Here is a 10,427-nt window from a genome sequence, read left to right as displayed (position 1 = left end):
ATTGCAACCCCATTAAAGAATGTGGCATTATTAAAGAAATTATTACATGTGTTTAAATAATTGTCATTACAATTTTCAGTTGGGTTATCAAAATCCTTTAAAACCACAAATTTAATCTTTATAGCTTCAGGTTTCTACAGATAAATGAAAAATTTTAACTTCACAACATGAGGGAAGAAGTTATTGGATTTTTATTTCTAAAGACATGCAGTGTCTGAACATATAGTTATTCTGGATGATACTGCATTTTAGTTTTATAGATCATCAAAGACACTATATACAATAAAAGAAAAGGTTAAAACAAAAGGAAAAAAGGCAACAAACTCATAAAAGAACATAGAGAGATAAAACACTGAATATAAAAATATATTATTTATATTCGTGAATATAATTTCATACCAATATGTAACAATATGTTCTTCTTAAAAGAAACCTGATTTTCATGGAAAATCTGTTTTTGAAAGGAGTTTAGAAATGTTCATATTTAATCAAACAATACTGAGATGTTTTAACTCAGTGCAAAGATTTTTGCAACAAATTTAATTCCATTTGTACACTTCCAGGGTAAACAAGAAACAAAACCTATATTTAACAGCATACCAATATGCTGTAAAATCAGCGGTGAAAGAGAATTTATTGTTCTTTTATCAGAGATGAGACGGCGTCATACAAAAAATTTTTAACCTTAAGATAGAAACGTCACAAATAAATGTTTCAGAATTATATAATATAAATAAAATAACATTTTCACAGTCAGATCCAGATGGTTTACAGGTCTTAAATACAAACAGATTATTAAAATGTAAACAACTCGATCCTATTCCTCTAAAGGTTAAAAATACTATTTTCATATCAACATAATCACTATTATTTTAATTTATCTATAAACACAGAAATCACACCAAAGAGTAAATGATATAATGATTGCTGCATATTTTGCAAGGTGTTTCTTTCTTTTTTTTTTTTTTTTTTTTTTTTGTATTTAATACTATTTATTTCTTTTTCATCGCAGTTTCGTCAAGGGTTTTTGCAGTCCTAGATAATTTATTATACACAAACATCCAGACTCTCTGGTTGATCATTTAATTTTAGTAGTTCTTTTTTTTCCCAATTCTTAGTCTATTCACTAATCTAATATATTTGAAACTGGGCCATTTTTGTAGCTTATCACAATTTTTTCTTTTAAATAAATCCTCTGATGTTGGTCCCTTGTACATTTTTAGTCACATTTATTAAATCTATTTTCTAACAGCTATAAGAGTTTATGTATCTGTGTGTTTTTTACCCCAGTATAACGTTCTCAAAAGATTCTCTTTGCTTTCTCACTTTTTTCACAATACGTTCAGTAAATTTCCTCTTAGGGAAAAAAAAGTGACCAGGTTTCGATCCTGACGCCTTCCTCGTATTTGCTTTTTCCAACAGAGTCGAGCATCTCCGCTATAATTTTTTCTCCGTAGCTCAGCCACCATGACATTAAAGATCATCCCGGTTGGTTAGAGAGGTCCTGGTCACCGTGGTTACTCAGCAGGTAAGCAAGTTAAGGGTAGTTATACGCTGTTCTGTAACAAACTATCCTGAATTTTCACTATTCTGGCTTCAGATATAAATGTTATCCGTCGCAGACTAATCGATGAGTCAACGTTTAAGCTCGCTAGGGCGTTACTTCCGGTTTGTGTATAAATAACATTTAGTGTAAAAATTACTTCAAACAGAAAGAGGAAGAAAATATAGAAATAAAACCATTCTTGGCTTTTATTTAACTAGGTCGACAAACATAATGTAGGGAAGTTGCAAAACGAGCAACTTCTAATGTAACTTGACATGACAAAGCAGAATAATAAAACCATTAAGCGGCTTTAACTAGGATTTCAGAACAGGTGGTTATTATTACTGACATGGATAAATAACCTTTGAATATTTTTTTTTCTAACTTTACATGTTTAGCTTTGGGGAAATTGGTGGCTGCAGAGTGGTGAAGATGGTCAGGGCTGGAGGTAAGTCAATGCATTTCCTGAACACGTCTCATTGAGTTACTGCGTGTCTCAGGGCCGGATTAATACCCCAAAGGTCCCTGGGCCCAGAGTGTTGTACCCCCCCCCCCCCCCCCCCCCCCCCCCTTCCCCACCACAACATTGTGAAAATTGTGAATGATACACTGTGAAATGACATTTCTAACATCTCTCAGCCAATGGTACCAGTAGCAATACACTAGACACTGTGGTGTAACTATCTGGCTTTTATGTACATTTAGTTTCATGTCCAAACTGCTACGTGGGCCCCAAGTAGGCATGGGCCCCTAGGCTTGTGTCCATAATGCCCATTAGATAATCCGGCCTTGGCATGTTTACTACAGTCTGTTAGCAAAACCCTTAAAGTGAATGCCTTTTCTGTGTCGTGTGTGTGTGTGTGTGTGTGTGTGTGTGTGTGTGTGTGTGTGACATTGCCTTCTCTCTGCTGTTTTACAGGCGCGTTGAAGCTAGCTGCTCTGGTCTTGGTTTTCTTCTTAGCTGTTTTTCTGGCGTTTCAGCTGCTGGAGATAAACATGGATTTTAAAATTGGTCATCTGATGTGTGAGTACGACATTTTGTCCATTTACAGGTTATTTCTCTGTGTACCAGCACAAGGAAGTAGTGCAACATAAGCCGTAGTAACTAGGGAAGGGGTGTGTATTTACTAAAGATGGCACTTAGTTTGCTTGGCCTATAGATAACATGAGGTACCTCCACAGTGTTGAGATCACTGCTAATCTTATTTTCCTAAGCAAAATAACTTAACTGAATAGATATTTAGACTGCCCAACCTTGAAACTTCAAGGGAAAAAAGTAACCAGACTAGTCATTTATTAACCACACTTTTATGCACACATTTATCAGGAAAATAAAAAAAATCCACCCCAAACACAGACAGGAAAGCTTTGACATGTCAAGTCTATACTTCCTTTAGAGATTAGATTACTTTTGGTTAAATAATACTCAAGAATTGTTGTTTAAATAAACATTTATTTGACTTTATGCCTGTATGTTTTTGCTTTTCAGCCAGATATATGCCAGAAAATGAAGTTAGTAAGTATCCTCAAGTTGTTCCTCCGTCTTTTATCTTTGTTTTCTCAGTTGCTAACAAATTTTGATGCATGTTTCTCATGTTTTTCTGAATCTCTCCTCTGGAACTGGTAATCCAATAAAAACCCTGTTTTAAACTGTGCAGCATTACTTTTGTAAGCAACTAGACGACAGCATCCCACTACAAAGATGAGCTGTGTATTTGGCATTTTAAGCTTTCGGTAGAGTTTGAGCTGAATTGTGAATAGTTCTCTGTGACTGGTCTGATATTTGGGCTTCCTGTTACTTGATGTGTAAACTGAGTTTTGTGTTCACAGCAACAAAACCATTTAAACATAAATGTGGACTGTCCAAGGCATGTCCACCTGGACATTTAGCGTTCAAGATGGCGAGCGGTGCAGCCAGTGTTGTTGGGCCCAGAATTTGCCTCGAAGACAGATTGTAAGTTAATTCTTACTTCTTTTTTCTTTTTTTTCATATAAATCTGTGTAGATCTTTAAGTGTTTAAGTAGAAAGCAGCAGGACTTTGTCTTTCAGCTCTGTTGCTTCTAAGGCTTCATGTGGTCTAAAATGTAAGCTAGAGGCACAAATTGAGGCTCTCGCTGAGTCATCTTTGCCACGATGGTGGTTCTGATCTGATGACAATTCAACCCAACCATCATGTTATCTGCAGTTTCCAGCTGCTATAAACTCTTCATGCTTCTAGTGGTTGTTCTGCTGGTCATTCTGCATCTGATTTTGGGTTGTATTCTTATTTTATCACCTTTTTTAACCGACCTACGTGCTTTAAAAACAGACCAACATGGTCTGATTTCAACAATTTGGCAACATTAGAGGCTCAGAAACCAGTTTTACTGAGCGGTGATGGTTCTGTCAAGCTATTCAGGAAAGCTTCGGGTTGTTTTGAGAATTTCTACCATGGCCTCACTAGGTTTTGGCACTCCAGTCTGACCATTTTCCACTCCTGAGTGGACATGACTCTCATTTTATAAGAGGAACACAAATTACCCTGTGTGTGTCTGTGTGTAAGAGAGAGGGTGTGTTTGGTGTCCTTTTCTCCAAGAACAAGAAAAATCTGTTCGGAAAAAAAAAACGGTCATTCCTTTTTACATTAAATATTTACAAGGAATGCTGGTTAAATGGCTCTTGTTCTGTATGATTGTTAGATAAATATGAAGTTCTGTGAGGTTTTAGTTTGTTTTCTCTGAACGTAAGCAGAAGTCACTTTTCCCAAAACTGAAACTGCTGTGTGTCGTTGTCAGCGTTCAGAACCAGAAAGTCCTGCATTGCATCATGTTTAATAGGGGTGGGAAAATCGAATTGAAAAATAAAAAATCGGGATTTTTTGCCTCACAATTTTAAAATCGATTTTTCTTTTCTTTTTCTCAAATAAATACAAATAATCCCTTATAAAATTTTTGTCATTTTTAATGTTTTTATTGCTATTAGGCATTATAGCAGCAGCATGGTGGTCTGGCTACTTTGTTGTTTTTTTTCCTCATTGAAGTCAAGAGAAATGATGAACAAAAAAAAGTTTTATACAAATTTTTTTTATTGTTAATCTACAAAAACAGCAATATCGAAGAATTGTGAAAATCGCAATTTAAATTGAATTGGCACCCAAAAAATCGGAATCAAATCGAATCGGGACAAAAGCATTTTGTCACAGTCTGACTGTTTAATAATGAACCACATGAAGAAATTCAGTGAGGAGAGAAGCGTTCTCTCCTGAAGATGTTTTAGATTTCTCTTCTTTATCAGATTGAGACCACAAAGCTGGACCGTCACCTCTACAAGCACAACTCAGTGTGTCCAGATGTAAAGAAATAGTAATGCAGGAACATCTGCACCTAGCCTTCCACAGCAGAGTAATGTTGGCTGCTATGAACACATGTTGTGTTTTGTAAGCGCTTATCAGAATATTTGTAACGATCTTTTTGCTGTGAAGCCAGAAAACCGGATAAAACCCAGTGGTGTGGTGGTCAGCACTGCAGCCTCACAGCAGCGAGGTTGCTTGGTTGACGCCTCGCCTGGGACGAAGTACCAACATGGACCATGTTCACAACTCTAGCTTACATTTTCTTCTCTTTGGGTACTGAAGACATGCATGTTTGGTTAACTGGTCACTAAATTTTCCCCCCAGCAGAGTGTGTGTGTGTGTGTGTGTGTGTGTGTGTGTGTGTCTTTCTTTCTTTCTCTCTTTCTCTCTCTCTCTCTCTCTCACACTTTACAAACACACTTTACATGTTACTTTGTAGGCATATTGAAGTAAAGTTCCTGATGTGGACCGAGTCCGTATGGGCAAATTCTGTTTAATAATACGCATTGCATGTTCAGAGATGCTGCTGAAGGATCTGCAGAGAGTCCCTTACCTGTTGTCTGATGGCAGGAGGGAAACAGTGTGTGGTCTCCAGGCTCAGTGACTCAGGAAGAGTCTACCTGATGTTTTTGGGGTCTAATTTTCCTGCAAGTAACTTTATCATAGAGTACTTGACAGACTAAAAGAAAAAAACCAGCATATGACAGTATCTGAATGATAAAAAGCTGCACTCCTTTCATAAATAAACCCCATTTGAGTCTTAAGTTTTGCAGTTAACATCACTACAGTTGTGTTTTACACTTCAGTGTATTTGGTAAAGTAACCTGATGAGCTCCAGTCTGACTGTCCTCCTCCTCTCCGTAGCTTAATGAGCAGCGTGAAGAACAACGTGGGGAGAGGAATAAACATTGCCCTGGTGAATGGTAAAGTCATCAGATGGATTACAGCACAGTGAATAAGCTGCACGCCTCACCGCCAGCTGTAAATGTGTGATCATGTGATCTAATCAGAGCTTTTTTTTCCGGCTGTAGGGAAAACCGGGGAGCTTCTCAACACAGCTTATTATGACATGTGGGCAGGAGGTGAGTTCGCTCCAGAGATGTTTCATTTTAAAGACAAATGTTTTCTATGTTAACCCTGTGTTACCCCGTGTAGATGTGGTTCCCTTTATTAAGTTTCTGAATGAAATTAGAGACGGGACAATTGTAATGATGGCTTCGTTTGATGATCCTGCAACAAAGTAAGAATTTTCTGCTCAGCATCTTCTGAAGTTTTATCAGCCTGAATGGTTTGAGTCAGTAAAGCTTCTTTGCTCTGTAGACTAAACGATGAAGCCAGGAAGCTGATCACCGATCTGGGCAGCTCTGCTGTGGGGAACTTGGGCTTCCGGGACAACTGGATCTTTGTTGGAGGGAAAGGCATCAAAACCAAAACCCCGTTTGAGCAGGTAACTTCTAATCTCTTTGTTGCACGCTTCATCTTAACACAATCACTTAATGCAGTGCATGATGTACTTTCTCTTTGCAGCAGCTCACAGTGTGTTTTTACACACTTTCACAAACTTAAACCGTCATTGTGATTCACACTCTGCACGCATGAGAGAGTGTTTCCCTGTCAGTATGCAACAGTCAGGCAGGAGATGGTGTGTGTGTTCCAGTCATTACTAAAGCTTGTTACAAAATCCACAAGAAGCAAGAACTTTTAGCTTGTTCTAGAGAAGAAAATGACGTCATTTTGTTCTCGCCGACGTGTTTGAAGACAGTTCTCGACACATCGGGCTGGCAGAACTTTTTTCTTGCTGGGAGAAGTATCGTGTGATTGGTCGGACATTTGAGGTGGGCGTGGTTAACACAGAGAAAGCAGGAAGCGGAGTTGCTGCTTCCGCATTTTTGCAGTTGCAGGTAAAACGGATTGTTTTAATAAAACAGCTGATCGAGGTGGTGAGAAAGTACGAACGTTTTTACATGTGGCATTAAAACACACGGACCCTCCAGGAGAAGCAGGAACTGAGTTCTTGTTCTTGCAGCCTGGAGAACAAGAACCCAGTTCCTGCTTCTCCTGGAAGCTTTACTGATTTACAAAGCCATGCATCCAGTCTTCAGTGCTCAGAGCTTGACATGCTTGTAGTTGTTGCTGCACAGAGGTGTCGTGCAGCGTCAGCAGGAGGTGAGTGTGTAAACGGAGAGAAAGGCACAAGAATGCAGCTTTTTTCTGCCAAAGCTTTGCTTTTCTAGCAAGGAGACATCGAGGACCTGCAGCGACCAAAACTTCCCGCTAAGCGCACTTCTGGAAGGCTGAACGTCGTCCACATTTTCTCTGGCTTTGTCTGAGTGCAGAAAAATACAAAAATACAAAAAACAGTCTCCATGACAACAGTCAACAAGCAGACAAGTTCCCAGTTTCCTGTTCAGCTCCAGTAGAAATAACACTGAAAGGTTTATTTTGCACAGATGTTTCGACGGAAATGTCAGCAAGGTTCACAGATATGTTGTACTTTGACAGACAAGCCCCTCCTGCAACAAGCAGAAGCAGCTTTTCCTGATTTTTACCGGTTTGACGTGTCAATCATTAACGGCCTCATCCACAGCTGGTTGACTTGCAGCATTTTAACCTGACGTCTCACTTTCTGTCCAACACAGGAGCATAAAGGAGACGGCAAAATTGATAGTCTTCTGATTTATCACTTTATGAAAGCTCAGCTGATTAACGGCGTGTTGTCTGAGCCCGAGCGCTGACCTGAACAGATAAACATGTTATCTCATCAGAGCGCTAAGCGCTGGATCGTTGCCTGGACTTAAACACCGTCTCTTGTGTTTGTTCGTCAGCACATAAAGAACAGCGCCGACACCAACAAATACGAAGGCTGGCCTGAAGTCTTGGAGATGGAAGGCTGCATACCGCAGAGGCAGGACTAAACGGCCTCCCAGCCCACCTTTCTCTCCTCCTGAGACTGCTTCATGCTTGCTTTCCTTTGAGTCCGGTCTCACCCCACAATAGTTTGTTTAAATTTGCCTGCCGGCTCGTGTGGAAAGAAGAGCAGCAAACGCCACCTTGGACTTTCTCTGAATTTACTTTGGGTACATTTTTTGTGTGTGATGGCTGGAGCTGGTGAACGAGGTAGCGCGTAGTGTGCACTGAACTAAAGGGATTTATCTCGTCATCTTTGCCTTTCTTCCAACCTTTTCTATCCTTAAAGCCCAGAAACTTAGCTGTGGTGCATTTTTTTTTAAATTAAATGGACCTTTTCCACAACCTTTTGTTTATCCTGCCTTAACTTTGCTTTTCATACCTTTTTTGGTTTTTTTTTTAACCAGTGAAGTTCTTTATTCCTCTCATTTATTCTGAAGCTGTTTGTTTGAGAACTTTAATGTTTTTTTTTATTTTTTTTATTATTACTTTGTTGTGATTTTGTAACCAAAAGTACCACATTCACTGTGAAATTTGTAAATATTTCTTTAGATAGAGGGGAAAAACTTTAATGATTAATTTAATGAACACTGTAATGATAAAATAATTTCTTAAATAAATAATCTAAGTCTGCGTGGGTTGATGTCAGACGTTACGGCTCTTCTAAGCGTGCACGGTTTTCCATTTGTCTGGTCGCAATCAGAACATCTACGTTCCTTTGTCAAATGCTGATTGTCATGCTTGAAGCTGCGGTATTTCTGGTGGAACAGCCGAGGAGCCACACTCTGCAGGGTGGTCAGGTTTGGCAAATCTGTCAGAAACTCAATGCTTAATCCAGGAAGACGGCAACAAGTTTAACTGGTTGATGCGAGCAGTTTAAAAAAAAAAAAGGTTTAGCTGTGTGATGTCGGGAATGTTTGTGGCTGTCTTGTCCTGGAAGAGATAAGCTGAAAATGTGCTGAACACAGCAGCTGCGAGCCAACGCAACACTTTGGAGAGATGTTGCTGAATATTCTGATGAATCTGTCATTATAATGGATTTGATCATTTATTTCCAGGAGAACTCGAGTCAATTCTTCATCACAATGCGAGTCAGTTTCCAAGTGGTCTAGGGGGGTTAAAGATGTGTATTTCTGCAAATGAAAAGACTAAATAGTCCAATCTTTTAGGAAAGGAGTTAAAACATTTCACCAGAACGTAGGTAAGACCATAATACTGTCTAAAAAGCTGTGGTTCAGTGAGCAAACAGGTTTGTTCAGATAAGACTCATCAAACAAAGTCATTGTTAGCAGTTGGTGAAAAGCCAAGGACGACGGCAGACACCGTCTAATGTCTATACGCAGATCCGGGAACCTCTTGAAGCCGGATACCTACAGGTCGCTGTATGAAGCTTGAAGTTCTGGCCACACTGAAGACTAATGTTTACAGTGGGTTCAGATGCACATAAAGACCATTTTCAAATACTTTATTGATGAATGTCGCACTGCACAGAATGATCCACATGGATGGAGGTCATGTTGGGGGGTGGATGGGAACCATGACCCAACGAGACAAGGTGGTGGAGTGACGTTGATGATCCTTTTATGGCACCGTGGTATACAAGGAAGAGCAAAAACACCGCTGAATCTACTGCTGCTGGGGTTAAACTTTCTTAAATCCCCCACGACAGTGGAAGCCAATTTGACAGCTGTTGTATAATCATATGGGGAGATGGCACAAAGTATATCATATTAACCACAGACTGTAAACACCTACATACATTGTAATTACCTAATTTACCTAAATAATCAATAAGAAAAGAAAAAAAGTGTTCTTTTAAAAAAAAAAAAAAAAAACATTCACTGTGGTGGAATTTCTTATATTAGCTTTAGATAATCATATATTTCATGTATTTATTATGACTCCTGCTGTGCTGAAGTGGTCAGGATGAACTTTAAAGCTTAGTCTGGTATGTTTACTTTCCCTCACAAGTAGAGTTTTTACTCGTCTGGCATCTGGATGATATCACCTTCTTCCCTTCCCACAGTTAGGGCTTTACTGTCAGGAGGTCAGACAGCTGAGGGCCAAAAGAGAAGATTACCTGTTAGCAGTCAGCTGACCTCTTCTAAGAAGCAACTAAATGTTCCTTTATTTATACTAGCATATATTTATGACATACAATTCATGTCCTTTATGCAAGTGTTTAAAATATGGTTCAGTCTAGGATCCATTCAGATTCCCTCCAGACTTCTGGCTCCAAACAGACTTCTGAATGGTCACTCCGAATTGCAATTTGTACTACTTTGTTCTTATCCGAACTTTGTTCAATAAACCTTGTTATCTTTTCACTTCAGAACCATCCTCCTGGTTATTGACACTTTTTTTCATCAACACACATTAAAGAAATATGAAAACATTATTTTATAAGTAATTTTTAGGAATATATAAACATAAATTAAAAGAAAAAATAAAATATTGAGTAAAAAAGCATCACTGGATATATTTGTTGAAGTAAAATATTTAATGCGTTAATAATTTATACATAAAGGGTGAAAGGGATAAAAAAAATTTTTTAATGAGGGTAAGTACCCCAAAAAGCAACCCAGACTGAAATTATCCATGGGCCTACAATGAACCTGTAACCGATATTTTTTTTTTTTTTT

At 38.6% G+C, this 10,427-nt stretch overlaps 1 protein-coding gene across 1 annotated transcript; it reads left to right on the top strand.

The window, feature by feature from the left end:
• Positions 1-1,465: 1,465 nt before the first annotated feature.
• fam3c (FAM3 metabolism regulating signaling molecule C) lies at positions 1,466-9,862 on the top strand. The gene is made up of 10 exons (XM_079263511.1): positions 1,466-1,528; positions 1,945-1,994; positions 2,466-2,570; positions 3,036-3,062; positions 3,377-3,500; positions 5,743-5,801; positions 5,910-5,960; positions 6,034-6,118; positions 6,199-6,325; positions 7,704-9,862. The coding sequence occupies exons 2-10, from the start codon at positions 1,979-1,981 to the stop codon at positions 7,791-7,793; spliced, it is 684 nt and encodes a 227-aa protein (XP_079119637.1). The 5' UTR covers positions 1,466-1,528; positions 1,945-1,978; the 3' UTR covers positions 7,794-9,862.
• The last annotated feature ends 565 nt before the right edge of the window (positions 9,863-10,427 follow it).

The sequence above is a fragment of the Telmatherina bonti genome, assembly GCF_933228915.1.
Source record: "Telmatherina bonti genome assembly, chromosome: 23".
NCBI lineage: Eukaryota > Metazoa > Chordata > Actinopteri > Atheriniformes > Telmatherinidae > Telmatherina > Telmatherina bonti.
This window is presented reverse-complemented; position numbering and strand designations above follow the sequence as displayed.

Excerpts from the sequence above, each read along its gene's own strand:
- fam3c (XM_079263511.1), top strand. Across the intron at positions 3,501-5,742 it reads ATTTGCCTCGAAGACAGATT|CTTAATGAGCAGCGTGAAGA; the intron begins GTAAGTTAATTC and ends TCCTCTCCGTAG. Across the intron at positions 5,802-5,909 it reads AAACATTGCCCTGGTGAATG|GGAAAACCGGGGAGCTTCTC; the intron begins GTAAAGTCATCA and ends TTCCGGCTGTAG.